The 22,839-nt window shown below is 28.4% G+C and overlaps 1 protein-coding gene across 1 annotated transcript in view; it reads right to left on the bottom strand.

The window, feature by feature from the left end:
• The window catches only part of Gcat (Glycine C-acetyltransferase), a 43,316-nt gene that overhangs the window by 6,213 nt on the left and 14,264 nt on the right, over positions 1-22,839 (bottom strand). Inside the window, exons 4-9 of the mRNA XM_085818028.1 lie at positions 18,694-18,913; positions 13,156-13,252; positions 10,839-10,925; positions 9,761-9,843; positions 5,269-5,378; positions 951-1,052 (exon numbers count right to left, since the gene is read on the bottom strand). Of these exons, the coding sequence (XP_085674154.1) occupies positions 951-1,052; positions 5,269-5,378; positions 9,761-9,843; positions 10,839-10,925; positions 13,156-13,252; positions 18,694-18,913 (699 nt within the window). The remainder of the gene's footprint in view (positions 1-950; positions 1,053-5,268; positions 5,379-9,760; positions 9,844-10,838; positions 10,926-13,155; positions 13,253-18,693; positions 18,914-22,839) is intronic.

The raw sequence follows: 22,839 nt of genomic DNA, 5'->3' as shown, positions 1-22,839 counted from the left end.
GAAGGGGAAGTGCTGACACTAAGCCATACAGATACAAAAGATAATCAGACAGCTACCAAAAAAGACTGATTAATCATTACAAATCTGGAAAACTAATCAGCCATGCATTAACATTAAGAGGAAAGTATTAAGGGCCAATTAGCTGATATCTGGACAAACAGATATTTGGAAGCTCCAACTGCAAAAGAGTTAATCTTTTTAAAAATATGTTCTTTCCCCTTACACCAGATTACACACACAATATTTATTAAATTCAAAACAATGTAAATATAAATTTTAATGTAAAATTTAAATATAACAGTGATTCAGGCTCATTCACAGGTGCAATTTTGTACTTTATTTATCACTAAAATGACATTAAGTAGGTAGATTTTTTATTTATCAATGCTTAGTACTTCTAGCCAATGAGCTACTGAATTGCCACTTTATATATGACAAGTATAATGTTTCTCAACAATGATATTTGCATCATAAAAAATGCTTATAAAAAGTGATATTTTCATGACACTTATCAAATGAATTTTGAACAGTGAACCATCATTCCAGAAATAATTTGAATTTTCAGCATACAAGAAAATAACAGTTGTATCATTAAGACTGCTATTTTGTCTCTGAAACACAATTTTTACATTTAAAGCATCCAGGCAAATGTTAAAATTTATTATTTTCATTTTATTTTACTTAAACGCTTTAGCAGAAAAACAACATTACTACATATAAATTTTCTTAGCAGCTAATGTTTCAGAATTATTTGTTTAAATTAAAACTTGCATTTTTTTTTTTTTCATTCAGTTTCTAGTTTTCAACTTAATTCCTACTAAATTCAAAGTTAAATTTCCACACAAACTTTACAACAAAAAGAATTAATTTCAAATCATTTTCACTTATTTATAAATATAAAATACACAAAAAGAAAAATCTGTCAGATATCAAGAAAAATTAATGCTTACTATTACATCCAATCCACATGCTTTAATAGCAGATCTAAACATCTTTGTATTTTTGTGCAGTTTCTCAAGCAGTGAAGAACTCTCAAAAAGTATATCTAGAGCCTTAAAAATAATAAAAATATTTTAAAGCTCAATAATTTTTAATAACTGAGTTTAATTTTTAAAGTTATAACAGCTACTAGTATTTGATAATACATTGATTAAAAACTGAAATGAGTTTTCAAAATTCATTTTGAATTACTAATGGAATTTGCTTTGGAAGTTATTTTAGGTACTTCGAACATTAGCACATATTTTATGTTTATTATATATTTGAATATAATTTAACTTGATCAGAAATTTTTCGTATAACTTATGTTCTGCTCAAAATTACAGATTATTTTTCTGTTTGTACTTAAAGAAAATTTGCTTTAAGAAGCAGCAGTATTAAAAATTCTGCAGCCTGAAGTAAAATTAAAATCAGTTGTTTTTAGATCTAATTTTAACTATCGTTAAACATTAACAAAACTAAAAATTAAAGAATTACTTTATAATAATTATTTCAATGCTTTTATGTATTTTATTAATGAAATTAACCTAAGCAATCAATCTTCAGTTTATATAGTTTATAAAATTAATGCTGCAAGAACACTGACAGCAATATATGCTATTCAGATGTGGCACTTGACACTAGTAAGCTTAGATAAATACAGAAATTTTGGGGGAAGAAAGACTGAATGAAAATGGGATATTTTGATAATAAATGCTGTAATCACCAACTATGCAAAATGGATATTCTGCTTCAAATCAGAATGAATTAATGGCAGCTCAGTTCTGTTAAAAAAAATTCTTGCATGAAATGTTACACATACTTTAAGAATAATATAAACTAGGTTCAATTTTATACTAACTGTAGAAAGCAGCACCATATAATAAAAATATTACATATATAAATTTAAATATTTTAATTATTTAAATCTAATTTAAAATCAATGATTTCATTAGTTCTTTTGAGAATATCAAGAGGAAATAATGACAACAATTTATATATTTGTTGTGACTGTTTTAATTCTTAGCTTTATTACCTTAAATGTTATATATATATATATATATATATATATATATGATGTACCAGCTTTTGTCCAGAATAAAAGACTGGTGAAGAATCATAAATGTAGTCGTAGCTTAAATTATCAGACGATAAGTTTAAAAAACAGGATCCATTTATTATTATTCAGGAGAAATAGCAGTTACAAAATCAGATATCCGGAGTAAATAAAAAGAATTACTAATAACTTTTTGTATGAAGTTTACTGCATCGTGACATTTAAGAAAAAGCCCCAATATTTTTTTCCGAGTCCATTTATAGCCTCTGGAAAGGCGGAGCTTCCAAGAAATGACGTCAGCCTCGTCAGCCAATCCAGTTCGCTTTAAATATTTCCAGAACATTCTATAACTGTACGTGTAGAAAAGGTGGGAAAAACAACTTGACTACGGGGCTGTGGATTTAATTCCACGTGCTTTCAAATAAGAGAACGTCGCCATTAAAAATGAAAAGAACATACAGTTAGAATTAAGTGTATTCTTAACTATGGAATTTTATTATTACATATATATATATATATTGTAACAATCCTCAGGTTTGATGAAACGTCAGGTTTAAATTAGAGGACTTCCTGTTCTCATGGGAACTAACATCGAGTGTCCGCTAAATGACCAGTAAGTAATCAACAACAACAAAAGAGGCTTTTGTCTGAAAAATGTTGTAGGTAGAAATCGCACCATGCGATTGTCTGATCCGCATCAGGCAAAAGTTTTGTCTGTTATTGCTGTAAAATTATATGCTATGACGTGTGAACATCTGAGATGGAAAATAATCAGACCAGTGGTCTTTTAAATATTTATTTTAAAATGTAAAGATTTCTGTTTTAAATAAAACATCAGCATAATATATATATATATATCAAAAAAGTATAATATATGAAAATCACTGACTGACAGGTACATGTGGTAGGGACACCAGAGTTTCACTATTGGCCATATAGCCAAACTAACGATGCATCTCTGTCCCAATTTTGATGGAGAGCACCTCAATGGATGGTTTGAGGGTTTCTTACTCTTCTTTCCTTTACCACCAAACCACTCAAAGACTTTTGACTCACTAATATTGAGTGTCCAAAGCTGCACAGACAAAAGCAACAATAACTTCTCTAGGATTTAAACCTGAGCCCACTGGTACAGCATCCAGTATACTAACCACTATACCAATCAGGGACAGGAAAAAATAGATGGAACACCAGAACTTCGCCTATGGATTTACAGGTTTTGTTCCATCTCACTACTGTCCTCTTACTGGAATTTCTCCTTTCATCGCACTACTGTCCGCACTTTCCTCCCACTGGGGGACTCCTCCAAGTTGCTAGTTACTGTCATATGTTCTGCATTTCTTTATATACAATTCTAAATATTTTATTTTGAAATCATGCTTGTGCCTATTTATATTTCATTGTTCACAGGTCCAACTTGCAAAAAAAAAAAAAAAGGACAGTTCTATATCTCCTGTTTTACTGGACGATTGTCAAAATTTAACTTGTGTTTTCCAGATCTCAAAAGCAGGTCTTTATTAGATTTACAAGAATAAATACTAAAGTTAAATTAAATTATATTAAGATAATTCTCTTGTGCCATTGCTGCAAGGAATGAAATTTGAATTTAACAAACATTCTCTATTCATATAAAGCAAATTTAAAGTTAATTAAAATTTTAATTTAAATTATGAAATTTTAATTTCATACAAATAAATGATTAATTATTGCTGTGAACTAATTTACAATATCATTTAAATTCTGAGAACATATGTAAATTAAGCAAGTACCTAAAACCATGAATAAATATATAATATTCAAAAAAATTAATCCTAATTTTTTTTAACTCAATTCATGTTTCATCATCCATATAGGCATTGGTATAGTAATATTGAAAACCAAAAGTAAATCAAGGAATGTTTGCTAATATTAGATTTATATATAGCATGGTTCTAACATAGCTATTTTGACACAAAAATCGGACTTTTTCTGAAATAACATAACAATTGTTTTCCTTATTTTGATACTACAACACAAATAATGCCAAGGTGCCAAATTTCGTAAAAATTGCATGAGTAGTTTTTAAAAATTAGTTTTTAAAAATTAGCTCTCAAACTTTCAGCTGGTCCATGTTAATTGAATTTGGTATATATTTATTAATATCTCTTTTTATTAAACTTATTTGATTCTTACTTTCACATTTTGAAATTTAGGTTCATTCCAAATAAAATTCGCCCATTTTTATGATTAATTTTTAAAATTTGTGCTCTTAGGTAAATTTTTATAAATTTTCAAAAAAATTTTGAATTATAACATAAAAAAATGTTTACCATCATTTTAAAGGTAGATGTATTTCTAAGCATACCAGCAAAAAATCAGATATTTTTATTCAAAATTTCCTAAACACATACGTGAATTTACATATTGGAGCATTTTAAAACTTGGCATATTTGTTATAAGCGATAAAAACGCAAAATGTGGCTTACGCACTTTGATATACCAATCTTTAATAAAAATTTAATTTTTTTTAAGCAGACTGTATCTTAAACAGACCTTATAGAGAAATAAATAATAATGAAGTAGGCATATTATATAAATAATAATATGTAGCAAGCATATTATATTTGAGAGTTATGCATCTGAAATTTATGAAATGGTAGTGAAAGTAATACATCTCTCTCATCAGTGCACTGAATAATGCCACATTTATCTGAAATTGTAGACATTGATAACAGTGCATCGCTCTAATAAAAATAACATAATTATGCGATATTATTCTTTCATACGAACATTATTTTTTAATATTTTTGTGAAGCACTGTAATATTTTATTTTGGGGTTGAAAATTCAATCAGCAATGAGAACTTTAAAATAAAGTTATGCAAAGTTATTGATATTCCATTAACTTTCAAAAATTACTTTTCCCTTAATTTAATAATGGTTTCATTACCAACATATATTTGCTATATCTATATTCAAAATGCAATTAATAAAAAAATTAATTTGAAACAACGATAACTTGTTAAATTTCATCAAAAGAATTACATCTCTATATTAGTTACTGAGAGCAATAAGCAAAAATTAACAATCAACTATGAAATTAAATTCAAATATTTTGAGGTCTGCTAAATCAACAGGAAAGTTATTTTCATTTTAATTATGCATAACATAGATATTGGTTAATCAGGATACCTTGGAACATTAAAAGATTATAGCTTGGTACACTGTATTCCCTAAAAAAAAATTCTTTGTTACCTTTGATGCACAAGCAACAACTGCTGGTGGAAGTGCATTTGAAAATAGGTATGGACGGGACTTTTGACGCAATAAATCAATTAGTTCAGATTTCCCTGTAGTATAACCACCTAAAAATCAAAGAGGAAAAATTCTTATGAAAACAAAAAAATATGCTGGTTCAATTATATATATTATCACAGTTAAAATTTAATATCTGAGGGAAATTTGAGAATATATATCCTCATACTTTTACAAAGTCAGCCCAAAAAACATATATTACAAATATATATATTACTTTAAAACTATCAACATATCAAAATATTCCGGAAAAACATTTATGTAAAAGAACATAAGATTTGGTAGGATATGATAGCAATTTTAAGATGGGCAATCATGATAAAGATCTGGGGATAGAATATTCCATTTAAGTGATGGTATGTGATATTGAAACTCGTTGCTTCACTTTGACATAAACATAGACCACAAATCCCAGATAAAATTTCTCTTATGATGAACTTCTAAAAGCCTCCATACTCAACATCTTTTATTTCAGGCTACATACACATGTTTGCTACATTCCATGGACAGAAACAAAGTAAAAAATACAGTCTAAAGTCTTTAATCTAGACTTGTCGGGACTTTAGCAATTCTGGATTATCAGTTTTTCCGGATTATAGGTCATCAATTTAAATCTGATAACATGGCATGCAGAAATTATAAAATAAAAATATGAAACCGTAATTTATGAAATAAAGTGCAATTATGATCTAAAGGGTATCAAAATTTACAGAAAAAAGCTCAATATTTATTTGTTTACTTTATTAACCATTTCTTTCAACGCGCGCATGCACAAAGCATACATTATGCATAGTCGAAATTAGAAAATTGCAACCAGAAAACTATTTGATGTGTATTCATGATATTTATAATGACGAGGAATTTGATTTAAATCATATCAAAGACGGAGTACACCGAGATGAAATACTACATTTAGTAAGGAATTATAAGCCGAATAAAATAAAAACATCTGCCCTGAAGATGAGCATAGTGCTGACAGATCAACTTCCAGTTCATTGCGTGCAGCGACGTTTTCCCAAGCTTAATATTTCTTAAATATTGAAATCTCTTCTTAAATTTCTTGGATAAGGCTGCTAAATTACTTTAAATTATTGTATAGTTTTTTGACAGTATCTGAATGCCAACTTGTTTAGTTAAGGCTGAAAAATTATGCAATATTTGCATTTGCAAAATAACTATTTTCAGCCGACAACTGCAATTCAGACTGCTCAGTTTTTCTTCGATGTCATACAAAAAGAATAAAAAAAACACCATCCATCACTTCAAATTCACCATACACTTTGTTTTCTTGCAAAAATAATTCCTTGTTGTAAAGAAAAAAAAAATATATAGAACTTTTCCTGTGATTAATCATCATACCAAAATACGAAAAAGGACCTTTCTATTTTGTCAACTTCTTCTAACAGGTTTTAAACGTTTCTATGTGTCAGGTCTCATGAATAAAGAAAATTCACTATATCGTTACAGTTTTCTAGTTTAAGCATAGTGACACATATCACATTATTTTCTTGGTGAAGAATAAGGGAAATTATAACAGACTGGTTAAATTACATTTTTGTTTTAATACGAAAATAATTCTTTTTTCAGAAACCGTCACTGACAGACAATAATTCTTTTTTCAGAAACGTCACTGACAGACACCTATCTCTATACACACATAAATGATTTTTGTATACCAATATAATTCTTTTCCAAAGATATATTCACAATATTGATATAATATTTGCCTCTGTTTTGATTCTTCATAGGAAGAAATTTCAAAAAATCTTCAAAAACTAGTACAGTATCTAATGAAAACAAAACAATGAGATACTGCTGAAATATAAATGTCAGAATCAAAAGCTAAGATAATATATATATAACTTTTAAAATCTTCTACGATGTGATTAAAAACATGTTTTGCAGTATTTTCAGAACACAAAGCAGAAGCAGTATCTGTGAGTTGCATGTTTTTAATATTTACAGTTGTTCAGTTTTTATTAATAAATTTATCAAATAATATATTGGAAGCATTGATGAAGCATTTCTACATCAGTAAATGATTTATGTTTGCCAAGCATGCAACAAACTCCACATGGTGATCATATCACCATCGCTTCTTGTAAAATTGCACCAACCCTCTATTTTTTGCTATTGATCAGGCTTCTTCAAGAAAGCTAATTTTTCCTTTCTAGTTAAAAACTCATGAGAGAGAATGTCTCTAAGTGATTTGTGTTTCATAATATAAAGATGACCAATGATGTATTTTTTAAAGCTACTCTTACATAGCAAAGCAGACAGACAAGTTGCTGAACACTGTTCATTTTGCACAATAAATTATTATTCTTCCTACCTGTCTCAAAATAACCTAAGCTTGTCGGCTACCTTGTGTTTATGTTTTTAAGATTTTTTTCTATTTATTTGATTTTTTTGTTTTTGTTTCTGCCACATGGGAAATAAAATTCTATCAATGTATACTAGAAAATAAAATAATTTAAAATCAAAACTGTCATGTACTGATGCAACTACAACAGTTTGCACATGCACAATACAAGATTAGTTAGGGCCATATATATATATAAATGATAATGCATCTATGATTATATATTTGACAGTGGTCAGTAATTCAATAGCTATATTAGTGATAAAATAATAAAATGCAATAATGATAAAATGTGGTTCAAACATGTTAAAGATGAAAACAAACTGATAATGAATCCACAGACATGTTTCAGACATTACAAGCAAGGAATCAAAATATCACTCGAGATGATATTTTGAAATGGATAAATGCAGAAAATCGTGAACTAAGTTTCAAGTGAAGCTTACAAAATAACACAAATTTCAGAAATGAGAGCAATGCTAAGAATAACTATGAAATAGAGGATGTAAAAATTTACTTTGCTGAAACTTTGATTTTGGCCTTTTCATGTATGTGGGTGGAAAAGCATAAAGGACTGTCACTACACACTTCTAAAAAGGTTACCCGTACTTACACTACACATACAAACAACCATGAAAACTCCCATGAAGCCTTTCCATTCATTGTAATTTGATCATGGGTCGAACAATCAGTATTCAGACATTTTACTGCTTGGGCAACGATGGGGCCTTGAGCAAAGCTCTTTAATATTTAGGGCAATGTCTTAACGTTTCTCTTTTTACATTCTGCTGATTGAAAAGGCATGATCATGTGACTTCTGACAGAGTTACAGGATTGTTATAAAATATGCAAAATTTTTCAAAAAAAAAGTTAAAAATGCATATAAGAAATTTGATAAAATTTTACAATTTGCATTATTTTTAATGGAATTTGATTATTTCATCAAATGTTTACAGTTTTCCCATTTGGTTATTGTTTTTAACAAATATTTTTGCCACAAAATAATCTTGTATGGATTATTTGCTTAATTGAAGGAAACACATCTTATCTAATAATACAGAAATTTTCTAAAATGTTAATAGCAGCACTTTATTTTCAGAATTTCAAATAAACAATTTCAGAAAATTTTATCAAAAGTAAAACTGGCTAGTCTTATGAGTTTTCAATTAATTGAGGTACTTTGATAATTGAGGTAATTATGGTCTCAAATAAACAGGTCAATCAAGGTTCTATTGTACATTTTGTTTTGCACCATGTGTGGCCTTAAGTTGAACATCGATGCTCTAAAGTGTTTGTTGAAACAGTTCAAGAAATTGAAAAGTGCCATAAAGAAAATATCTTCAAAGCAATCAACACCATTAGAAAATGTGAAGTGGTTTAGAAGCTTTGCGTCAGAAGTTCTAAAAAAGGTAGTTGTGGATTTAATATTTTAATAAAGTGATTTTTTTTTTTTTTTTTTTTTGAGAGAGAGAAAATATTAGCACTGCTAAACGTAATAGACCTTAAATTTTCCAATAAAATGGGGGGAATTTGAGATAGCACAGTGGAACCAGATTAATTTTGAGCTAGATTAAGTGCCTCCCACTACAGCCAGTAAAGCCTTAAATGAGTTTCCCTGGTTCCTGAGATGGTAATGATCACTAACTGACCTGCCAGAAATCTAATGACTATATAAATTAATTGAAAACAGATGTATAAATAACAATAAAATTATTATTTTTTATTTATCAGCCATTAATAAACTAAATATATTTCAATAATGAAATTCAAATGAAAATGCACAATAATATAAAAATGTTATTACCACACTACAGTTTTACAATTGATACTTTTTCAAAATTGTATATGTAACTTGGTTAATCCTTAATAGAAGATCAACTTGTTAATTTTCTTGATATATTTTAGCAGACTTTTTCTTATTCATCTATTTGAAATAAAATAATTTTTGATCCTCAAAATAATAGTGTTATAATTTTCAACATATATAATTTTCATTATATAATAATATAATTTTCAACAAAATTAAATTTGTTTATAAAAAGGATTAATTAAAAATTATATAATAGCTACCTGATGCTCCTCCTAATGCTTTGCCTAATGTAGAATTTATGATATCAATTTTTCCAGATAGATTGAAGTGCTCTTCAGTGCCTCTAAATATGAGAACAGTAAATTGTATAATTTCTTTCAATAGCAAAGAAACTGTTTAAAAGAAAACACATTTTTGGAATTATGCCATTTATAAGCATATTTGATAAAAGCAGCAGCTTATGTTGGCTGCGTAACGTACAAAAATTATGCACAGCATGTGTAATTTACAGCTGTGCTAAATGCTCTGAATTGAAAATATAAGCAAATGAATCTGGACTTCAAGCATTCTTCTTTCAAGAATTAATAAATAGAACATCACTCAAGTACTGGAGTTATTTATGAATCTGATTATGTTAGTCTGCCATAAAGACTTCATTGCTTGGAGAAATAATTCATTGTTTGAAGAATTTTGTATGTAACAAAATCTATTTATAGAAGTACAAAAGAAGCAAATGAATTTTTAATGAGTTATTAATGAAAATCTGCACCTGCCATATGGATTCAATTTAGAGCCTGAAGTTAAAGTGTTTATTATAATAAAAAAAAGTAATAAAATTTGAATAATTCACTACTTTCAGTTAAGCCAAAATTAAAATTCATATTAACTTCTCAATAAGTCAAACTTCCAATTAATTAGATTCTTTTCGGGTTTAGTGAAATATGATTGCACATATTTTTCCACCCTAGCAAATAACAATGAAACTCACAATTCTATGCATAAATTTACTTTTTAATAACACAAGCATAGAATCCACTTGCTGCGGATGGATTCAATGCAAAAATTTACTTTTTAATAACTCAAGCATAAGATGCAAAATAAAATTCAGGTATATGAATTATATAAAACGTTACAGGTTGGATGCAAATGGTTCAAAAATATGAAAAATAAATATTGCTAAGTGCATTTCCCCCTCCCTAAATTTGAGTATACATTTAGAAACTAGGATTGTTATTACTGGACATATAAAACAAAATTTCCAATTTTTGAATTGTTAAAGCAGCATAAGTGTACAAACAACTATATAACAAAATGAGTTATCAGCAATGAAATAATTACCTTCCTGTTTTACCAATTACACCAGTGGCATGACATTCATCAACAAACACCACTGCATTATACTTTTTGGCTAAATTACAAATTTCCCTGAAAGAAAATAGAAAAACATTCAAAACACTTTCATTATGGACGTATTAAAAAATGTATATTTATAAAAGTAATAATTATAAAAATTGCACATTTATAAAAAATTGTTAAAAATTATTTAAACACATTTTTAACATATTAATAACTGATAACACGAAAATACTCATGAAAAGTATGGATCACATTTTTATTCATACTAATGAGCTTTACCTCAGTTTCAAAGCTTGTACCTAAATAAATCATCCACAGATATTGTTAAAATTTTGTTGGACTATTATAAGATTTTTTTAACAGCTATATATACTTGTACAATAATAATGTTTTTCACAAAATAGAAATTCTCAATGAAATCATCTCAATGGAGGTCTGCAACTGAAGTTGTCTGCTTCAATTTATTACAATATTGCAAACCTCACAGTAAATAATATGATGTAAGCAGTTAACTCTTTTTTTTTTTTTTTTTTTTTTTTTGCTTCTATTCTGAAATTTTATTTATTTTTCTCATTAATTTTGATAATTTTTTTTAACAGCATAAAAATCTGATTGTAAGAAATGCATTTTTCTCTTTAAAACATTTTACCTGTGAAAAGCATAACACAATATATTTTCTTTAATGAATAAAAACTCACAAAATTAAAATGGTTTATTCATGCATTTCATTTCTTCCGTTATAAATTTATGATAAAAAATCTTGTTCATCCTTTATAATTCTTTTTTATTACATTTTGATCCTTTTAAGCCTTTTCTATTTTTATCTTGATATTAGTTTTATTTATTTATTTTATTTTATTTATTTTTGTAGTATTTAACCATACAATAAAACGGTCATGAAATAAACAAAAAAGTTAAAACTTCAGAAAAATACAAATCACTAAGCTTAATATCTTTATCAATTTTAAATAAGAAAAAATAATTTATACAGCCAGTTTTATTATCACATTAATCTAGTTGATCATGAATAGGAAATCTCATCTTATATTAAATTCTAGCAGAATATTATTTAATTCAATATTAAATAAATATTATCTGAACGTTATAAGTAAATAAACAATGGAACTTCTTATATTGACTTTCTTCTGACCACACTGAAAAAGAAAAATATTTCTGAGAACCCAAAAGTCCAAATGATTCTGTACCAAGCACATAGCATAAGAAACACCTTTTATTATTGATTCCAATTACATATTCTACTATTCTGATTTACATAGATTACATTTTTGCAAAGGAATAAAATATAGATTTATACTACTAAAAAATGCTTTTCTTACTTTTAAATTGCTTAATTTGGTAATAAATTACAGATTAAATAAATACAAACAATAAATTAAAGAATTAATGCTATCTTTAGCAAAAGTATATTAAGCTTAGGAAGATTTTTTCCCTCAAAAATAAAAAAAAAATGAAACATATATTGGTTTTGAGGTCTCAGCTTTCATTTTTGATTTCTTTGAATAAGGAAAGTGCTTTAGCTTAATGACTGTTAAATCAGACTGTTAAAAATTTAAAAAGTATTTAACATAGTTTACAGTTACACATGATATTTGAAAACTTTATTGAAAAATGTAGTATTTGTATGTTAATTGAGTTGCATGCGATAAATTGTCAAATGTGGTTTATGATTGCGTAAACACATTAATGCATTTACGCATGCGCAGAAAGTTTGTAGCCTTGAGGTCCGGATTATAGATCATTCCGGATTATGGATGTCCGTATTAAAGACTTTTGACTGTATTACCACTTGCAACAAATAAAATCTGCAACTTAGTAACCTTCTTAATTTTTTTTAATTTTAAAAATTCAACTAATTTCTTTAAACTATGAATAAATATCGTTTTATATAAAATCTTATTAATTTGAAATTTTAGACATGATAATTTGAAACATTCCCTACTCTCTGGAAAGCACTGTAAATATTTTTCAAGAAAGGAAAATCCTCTCATTAACCACACAAACATGCTGAAACACTTTTCATGAAAATTTTAAGGATATTGAGGACAAAAGAAAGCATAGCTATTAATGTAAACAAAGAATATTATATATGCATATTTAATATTTCTATCTGTCTCATGTTTAGCCAGTTCTGTTAAATATATAATGCCATTAAACCTTTACTAATTATTACATCATTTATTAACATGGTAGAAAAATACAAAATATGCTAATATAAATTTCATAATGCTTTCTCATAAGCTTTTTAAAAGAAATATAATTCAATGTAAGGCACACTTACGGCAAAGGGGCAATATTTCCATCCATACTGAAGACTCCATCAGTAGCAATTAATCTCATTCGAGCAGATGAACTTTCTTGCAATTTCTTTTCTAAATCTATATTATATACACATGTTAAATTATTCTTAAAATGAATATAGCAATGTTACTTTTATAAATTTAGAATCATTCACTATCAGTACGGGGGGGGGGGAGATCAATGATATAAAAACAGTTTAACAATTTTTTTTCTCTTCTCAGTTCCTTTAAAATACTTTCAGATCTTATCCTATAACAAGTGAAAATGCCAGGTTTAACATATTTCTGTGATTTTATGTTACTATCAATTTATGGAAAAACAGCATCAACAAATTAAGTTACAGTAAAATTCAATTTAAAATTGGTGGTATTTTTAAAGACAAATTATGCATTTCAATTTCTATATCCAAGACTGGCTTAAAATTAATTAAATTTTGAGAATATTTGAATGAGTGATATTTTATTTTATTTTATGCTCAGCTAGCAGAACTTTATACTTTTCTGGAATATTGTATGCACTCATAAAAGCTTAACACTAAATTTCAATTTCAAAGAGAGAATGAAATGTTACGAAAGGACAATTAGCGAAAAAAATGGCTAACAAAATGAACATTCTTATTGCATGGACAGATTAAAAATTATAAATATGATACTGAATTATGGAATTTTCTTATATACATAATAAAAACCAGGATGAAGTAAATCTCTCACAAATTCTTGGTTGTAAGATAAATCAGCATATTCATTACTTTAAAATAAACTCTGGAACTTATTAGAAGATAAAAGATACAAAACATGGATAAACACAGTTCAGTGAATAAATCTGTGTTTTTCTTATAATCTGAAATTTGATTTTTCTGTAAAATTGCTATACATTTTAATGTTCTTCAACAAACCTCTTATTTTTTTCACCTTAAAATTGAAAGTTTCTTATAACAGAAGTCAACTGCATCACTTCTGTTATCACTTCACTAGCCCTATGCTGGCAAAACTTATTCTGTAAATTTTGAATATTTATATTTTTCCCACATTTATGTGGATTTAAATAGCAAAGAGATTTAAGTAATATTGATCTACTGAGCAATGAGATTTAAGTAATACTACTACTACTGAACTCAATTTACTACTCAAGATACTCTCCTACTCCATATAAAGGCAGGGTATATATAGCTTTTGACCTGCCTTTGAGCGCATTCTCGGGAAAACCGATAAGAATTCGTTCTAGAATGTTTTCACTCGGTCTATAACATATCATCAATTTTGTCACCAAACGGGCAATTTTGCGCCAAATCCGGCAACCCTAACCCCGCTTTGGAGGGAAGCTATCTTACCGCAGCTGGGCATTTTGTAATACAGTCAAAAGTCGTTAATTCGGACACCAATAATTCGGAATGATCTATAATCCGGACCTCAAAACTAAAAACTTTCTGCGCATGTGCCGCGTTGACACATGCGCACAGGCGTTTACGCGTGCGCGTAAGACCTTTTACAACTGTGCATGTGAGTGTGCGCAAGTGGAGAAAACGTTTTCGTGTGCGCATTTTATGTATAATGGACGTATAAGCTAAAATTATATAATTATCTATTTCAGTTAATGTTGATGATTGCATTGTTCCTTAATTTTCGAATTGGTTCCGGCTTATTATTTTTTGCAGACTGTAAGAGCAATTTTATAAAAGTAAGTTTAAATTTTCGATTATATCAAATAGAATTTCCGATATATATTTGTTAATATGTAAAGGATCTAAAGCGAAAGCATGTTTTGAAATCAGAAATCTGTTTATCAATTTCACGCTGTTCGGCGGGGGGAACGCCGCGGCGGGCCGCGTAATGAATTGGAAGTTGATCTGTCAGCACTATCCTTATCTTCAGCGCAAATGTTTTTATTTTATTTGGCTTATAATTCCTTACCAAATGTAGTATTTCATCTTGATATGCTCCCTCTTTGATATGATTTAAAACAAGTTCCTCGTCATTATAATTCGCTTCCGATAGCGAAGAAAAGTGACAGAGGTTATTGAAAACGAAAAAATTTCGATTGACGAATTAGTCAGTGTTCTCGACACAGCAATTATAGGACTTGAACAGCAGAACTTTGTAACTGAACAAGAAATTATGTCTGTTCAATAGAATTAAAGAGAAAGTATTATCACATGAAATGAAGCAAAACTTAAACAACTTACATTGAAAGAAATGTTTAATAAAGTAAACAAATAAATATTAAGCTTTTTCTTTTTGCAAATTTTGATACCCTTTAGATCATAATTGTTCTTTATTTCATAAATTACGGTTTCATATTTTTAATTTTAGAATTTCTGCATGCTATCTTACGAGATTTAAACTGATGATCTATAATCCGGAAAAATCGATAATCCGGAAACGCCGAAGTCCCAACGAGGCCGGATTAACGACTTTTGACTGTAATGTATTTAAAAAAATACTTGAAATGAATACCATAAGATTTTTTTATGCTATTTATGTAGCATCAAAATTAAAATTCACTATAAATAACTATAAATTCACTTCGATCTGCACATATACATCCTCGTGATATTTAAGAATCAGAAAACAATACTCATTAGTTTTTTTCCCCCTAATTACAGTTAAATAGTGACTACTGTGCATTCCTTGATCAATAACAAGAAAAGCAATATGTATTTTTGACTTTGTTATTTGCTGTTGCATCTCATCATTATAAATAGCAAAGGATAATAAAAAATGCATTTTTTAGCTACAAGCTGGCATAACAGCTCTGTAAATAAAACACTGTTATAAAAATCCGTACTTCTGTGGCTTAATGTAAAATAAACATCTTGTCTAGACATAATAAAAATAACCTTAACACATGCTACATTAAGATACAATAACACGTCAAACAAATATTAATTTAGAAGTCAAACAACAAAAAACAGTGTTATATTTTCAAATTTTCACAGGACTAGTTTCGATGGTTTCACAGGACTAGTTCGATGGGGGGAGGGATGACGCGGCACGCAATGAATTGGAAGTTGATCTGTCAGCACTATCCTTATCTTCAGGGCAGATGTTTTTATTTTATTTGGCTTATAATTCCTTACTAAATGTAGTATTTCATCTCTATGTACTCCGTCTTTGATATGATTTAAATCAAATTCCTCGTCATTATAAATATCACGAATACACATCAACTAGTTTTCTGGTTGCAATTTTCTAATTTCGACTATGCATAATGTATGCTTTATGCATGCACGCATTGAAAAAAATGTTTAATAAAGCAAACAAATAAGTATTAGCCTTTTTTTTTTTTTTTTTTTTGTAAATTTTGATATTCTTTAGATCATAATTGCTCTTTATTTCATAAATTACAGTTTCATATTTTTAATTTTATAATTTCTGCATGCCATCTTACCAGATTTAAACTGATGATCTATAATCCGGAAAAACCGATAATCCAGAATCGCCGACGAATCCCGACGAGTTCGGATTAAAGACTTTCGACTGTATTACAATTTACAAGCTTTGGATATTTTAATATAATTTAAGCATTGAATATTTTAAAACAGTTTATTTAAACTGAAACACAATTTAATTTATATCTGAATAAATTTGTTTATTAAAACTGTTATAGGTTTCAAATAAATTATTAGTTCCACTTCTCTGTTAAAAACTACAGTACAAAGTCCGAAATCTAAACTCGTCAGGACTTTGATGATTCTAGATTTGGGATTTTTCCAGATCAGTTTAAATCATCAGTTTAAATCTAGTAAGATGGCTACAAATTAAAAATATGAAATCATGGTTTCTGAAATAATGAAGTATTTATGATCTAAACGGTATCAAAATTTACAAAAAAAAAAAAAAAAAAAAAAAAAAAAAAAAAAAAAAAAGCTTAATATTTATTTGTTTACCTTATTAAATTTTTCTTTCAATGTAAGTTGTTTAAGTTGCTTTGTTTTTTGTACTAATACTTTCTTTTTAATTCTGTAGACAGACATAATCTCTTGTTTAGTTACATTGTTGAAATCCTGTAACTGCTGTTTTGAGAATTCAAACTAACTTGTCAATCAAAATTTTCTCGTTTTCAGTAACTTCTCTGTCCCTTTCTTCACTATTAGTAGTGGTAATTTCTAGATCTAGAACAATCCACAGATTTTGCAATTCATTAATTGATTATCGAGAAGCATTCTCATCAAAATGAAAAACACTTTTTATCATCTTCATTTATTACCGCTTTTCCACATTTCTTTAAAAAATCCGACAATTGGAAAATTTCACCTTTGTTTTGCAATATCCAAAAACTTTTAAAACTTGCGGCTGTCATCATCAAATTCAGCTATCATTCACTATACATATTTGGCTATGCATCATGAGCTTGGTGACTAACCACAAGTTGTTCCGCTAAATTTCATCTTGCTTCTATTGTGCACTAGGACAATTAAGCCTGAATTTTATTAGTTTAGTTATTTATTATACTTATGTCTATTTCTTGCACATGCTTAAGGCTTATCAGAGTTCTGAATAAATAAATTCCCACATATACTTAAGCCTTATTGAGGGCCAGCACTAGATATCTTACCGCCTGATGCAACTCGGTGCGGCCATACGAGCCCAGCCGCTGGTTCTGGGTTTATGTGAATAACAAATCAGTTATTCTTAATTCAAATAGCCCTAAATGTAATCTTTGGGTCTATGAGTATCATCAACAAAATCTATTTTTAGCATATGGAAAGAAATTTTTTGTTAAATTTTTCCTTGTCAGCTTTTTTCAAGCACATTTAACTTAAATCTGTAATCATTGCCAAGCATACTGTCAACATAAAAGGTTACCATACTCCTTTATTATTCAATTGCTAACATAAAAAAATTGTTTAGGCATCGCTACACGAGTCATTACTCAAGCTGTCATGTGTTGATAAACATGTGGTGATGAAAGAAAAGTATAATAAAAAATGATTCGCCAGGTTGGCGTCAAATCTACGATGTATCTATGTGGAATATTTCGGTTTGAGATGTGTGTCAAGCAGATACACACCAATGGAGCCAAATTACTGATTGTACAAATTTACGCTAAAATGACCGTTTCTTCAATAACAAGGTATTTTACTTAGTGTCAAAGTGAAATTAAGAATCGGGACTCCAGATGTTTTATTATGCACAGAGGGGGGAATCAAATGTGAATGCGTAAAGCATACGAGAAAAATGTTGTTGGTAGTTTTGAGGTCCAGAGTTTAGATCATTCTGAATATTGGATGTCTGGATTTTGGACTTTGTACTGTATTATGGACTTTAAAGTACCATTTCCAATTCTCCAGTTATTAAATTATGTGAGGCAATGTTAATAGTTTTCAGAATGTATTTGATAGACTTACTATGCAAAAATTTATAAGAGCATGCAGTTTAATATTAAGATATAATTAACAGCATATTTTTAACAGAAAAGTTTATAAAATATTCTGAGCATATCCTATTTCAGTAGGTGCTTGTAATACTTTTACATGGAAAAAAAGAAAATACATAAATAAAATGCGGTATTTACCCACCTGACATGTCTCTGTGCTTATAACGGAATTTTTGAGCTTTACAAAGCCTTATTCCATCTATTATGGATGCATGATTTAATTCATCTGACAATACAGCATCTTCAGAAGTCAGCAGAACTTCAAAGAGACCAGCATTAGCATCAAAACAACTGGGATATATTATACAATCTTCTCGACCATGAAATTTTGCAATTTTTTGCTCTAACAGTTTATGCAAATCCTATAAAGTAATAAACAGCACAAGAATAAAATATATTATTAAAATTATACATATTCTTATGATTAGATAAATAAAATGAGAATAATATGAATCGAAATTTTTTTTACAAATGTTAGGAATATGTACATATTTCATTCTATTTTAACAAAACTCTTCTAATTAACACAAGTGGATTAAAAAAATTTTATAAAATAATTTTTGAAATTTTTTTTTACAGAGAAATTATAAACTTTATTACCTCAAAACTTTTTCTGTTATATTTTTTTCATGAAATTGTGCATCCTTCATACAAGCAATTCTTATTCATTTTGAAAAAAAAATAATAATTATAATAATAATTCACTGCTTTATAGTTCCAAACAGCAGTATTTGGAATAGGCTAAAAAAATTATGCTCTTTGCAATAATAGTATTCAAGGTTCTTTCAACAAAATAGATCAAAAGTGCATGTTTTCTATATCGCATAATACAAAAAAAAAAAAAAAAAAAAAAAAAGTTAGAAATTCAAATATAATTGCTAAGGTTTTTCTCAATAAAAATGAATATAAAACTGTCCTTATGTATAATCCCATTGACAATAAAACTGTCACCAAAGAGCATGATTTAGCACCTATTATGGATAGATGTTAAGTAATGCATTACGTTTCAAACAATGACTAGCTCAGAAAGGATTCACAAGTCATCTACCCAATGAATTAACAACTATCTTATCATAAATGGAGCACTTCAAATCTTTTAAACTTAAGGTTTATTTACACTTAAGTACAAGTCAAATTAATAAGAAATAGCTATCTAACTACATCGTGCAAACACCGTCCTTAGCTTTCTGAACAGACATTAGTCGTTTTTCTCTGGCACCCCATAACTTCTCTATCTGGCTTTTGATTCATTGGTGTAGTGATGCCATTTCCAACAATAAGCATGATATACCAAGACACTCATAATATCTGTGCTTTCCTTTAATGTAACTCCGATTAATTCTTGATAAGCCTTTTTTTTATGAACAAGGATATAAATTAACTATTATTGTTGTAATTTTTCCTTGCATCAAAAAATAAATAAATAAAAATTAAGATTAAAATTTAGGATCTGTTTTCTACAGAATAGCAAGCAGTGGACTGATACTTGATAAGCTAGCTTTCGCTTTTGTGAACAAAGATACAAATTCACTATTATTGCTGTATTTTACTCCCTTGCATTTTGAAAAAAAAAATAAGAAAATTCAATTTGAGACCTGCTTTCTACAGAACAGCAAGCATGGTATTCTTTTCAAAGTTAAGGAATCACTTCCCTTCCTGCTGGCAATGTGCTTGCTTAGCCTCTACTAGCTGTTGTCTAACAGATAATGTGACCTATACAAAATTGTGGGGTGCATAGTACACCCATAATAATGTGTGAGCATGTTTATGCTTACTAAAGCTTGCTTTATTGTGAAATAAGGCTATGTTGAATTCAACGGTCACCTTTACAAATACTGTCGTTGCTGTTTGTGCACTCTTTTTGTCTTTGAACTGGGAGAACATGTAAGATAAAAAATTGACTACACAAATTATCATTTAAATTAACAATAGCCCCTTAATTCCTCATTTTAATTTGGGTAATTCTCTTCTCTATTCTAAAAATAGTAATACCTTTTTCTGGATTGCATCATTCTAGATTAATCTACACCATACGTCTTTTACATTATGATGATGATGTAGCTAATTCGAACCGAAACCTTTCTTATAGTAAACTTCCACAACGGATAACTACATACTTATTATTAACTTCTCTTGCTATTAAGATGCTGCAGTGCTGCTGTTTTCTCATTGCAACAATATAAAAAATGTGAATGTTTTGGTTCACCATTAGAGTGCCAACAGAATTGTGCCACTAACTCAATTGAAATTAAAAGGAATATTTAATATGCCTGCCAAATTGCTCTTTATTATGGATCTACATCAATCAATCACTATTTTTACATTATTACAGCTAGTTGGCAGCACCTCAAGTGTGGATATATGGAAATTCATCTGTAGCATTATAAAAAGGGTTAATAATAAGGATAGAAGCTTTCTTATGACTGTTAATTTTATTTTATTCTACGTTCATATGAAACATTGCTCTTGACTCAAAAACATCCAGAAATGAAAAAAAAAAAAAAAATGTACCATTGTTCTGCAGCAGTTGCTTTAAAATTTAATCCAGCATAGTACTCCAAGTTGAGTGTTTTCAACAATAGAGGGTACAAACATTTTCATACCAAATGATATAAACTACACATTTCCACTACTTTTCAAGGTTGTTAATCTCTTTTTTAAAGAATGTGCTTCAAGTTTGTGAGTGATAAATTTATTTTCACTCTCTGTCAATATTATGTTCATCAGTCAAAAAACTCAAAATTGTGATCTCTAACAGATGTGTATCCATAATAAAACTAGATCATTACTTTCTTTTAATCATAAAGCATTAAATTACAGTCACTTCGCTGAAACAAAACTCAAATAAATAGTGCTAATGATTTTAAAATTTTACACTAAGTTTTTTTTTACGAATAAAGGTTTTCATTAGTGCAGCTAGAAGTTTGTGCATTATAATCATATAGAAAATGCTAATCATCATTATTATTTTGAAATTTTAATATGTGACACTATTTTCTTATTATACTAGATTTTAAAAAATTTGCCTTATTTTTTAAAACTATTAAAATTTTATGATATCAAAAGATTAATTTTTTTATAATTACATTTAATAAAATTAAGTAACAAATTAAAAAAATTTTAATAATTTTACTTAGGGGAGGTTATTAAAAATCTCCATTTTAATAATTATATTTTTGAATTATTGTTTAAAAATCCTTCTAAATGGGTTTTAAGGTAAATAACCACATTTAGTGATAATAACCCCAAATGTGGTTTATGCACTTTGTTAAAATTATTTGAAAGTATGAACAATAACGTTTTCTCTACTCGTGTACAATGAAAAAAGGAAAGAAAAACAGTTGCTATAAACTAAGAAGTTCAAGAAATGAATTATTCTTGGAGCAAATTGAAAAAAATGTGGCAAGATAAATTTTTAAATTTCTCACCAAAAATTACAAAATTTAACATATTGGAATAATTGAGTCATAGAATTGAAATATATAGAAAAAAAATGGTATGTTATTTCAGAAAAAGTGTGATTTGTGTCAAAATACTTATGTTAGAATAAAAATTTTGACAATCAGTCCACCAGAACGGGAGATATATAACTGTCTCATTCTTTTCATGCAACATGTACTATAATACATCAGTAAATCTTCTGTATAGTGTAATTTAGTTGTTGTTCTCTATCTAATGTGTAATAAACACTTTTTGCAGTTTTTATTTTTATTTGTTAAACAAACAATAAACTTCATAAAGATTTAAAAAAATTTTTTTTATTTACTACCGTAATTTCCGGAAGAAACGCCGCGGCGTTTACATGTTAAAAACTTAAATTTTCAGCGGGTGAGGCATTTCTACCCATGCGGCGTTTAGGTGCACTAAAAATAAAATATTTCCTATGATGGTCATTGTACATAGTTTGGATAGCCTTGTCATTGTGCATAGATTGATGCTGTTCCCACACAAAAGACCCCTCAGTTGCATTTTGCGAACGTTATTTTGTTTACGCTCTTTCCCTTGAACGAACCTACATGCCTTATTCACCCTAAACAAGATCTCAGAACAATAAAATTCTTCCTCCTTTCAAATCAACATTCTCATCAGTTTGAATAGTCTCTCTCCTCTGCCATTCGATGAATCTTCCAGGACCCATCCTCTTTCCACCCCTGCCTTTTCTGCAATTTTTTTCAAAGGCGGACACGACTCCACCTGCCTCGCAATAACGAACTCTGACATATTTCCCCTTCAGCATGAATGGATTTTTCTTGCCATTCTGCCAAATACAGATCCCATCAGTTAGGGT

Source organism: Stegodyphus dumicola, chromosome 6, assembly GCF_044657685.1.
Source record: "Stegodyphus dumicola isolate Sdum_Otavi_A_Nest chromosome 6, ASM4465768v1".
Lineage (NCBI taxonomy): Eukaryota > Metazoa > Arthropoda > Arachnida > Araneae > Eresidae > Stegodyphus > Stegodyphus dumicola.
Note: the sequence above shows the minus strand (reverse complement) of the source record. Positions and strands in the feature narration are given on the sequence as shown.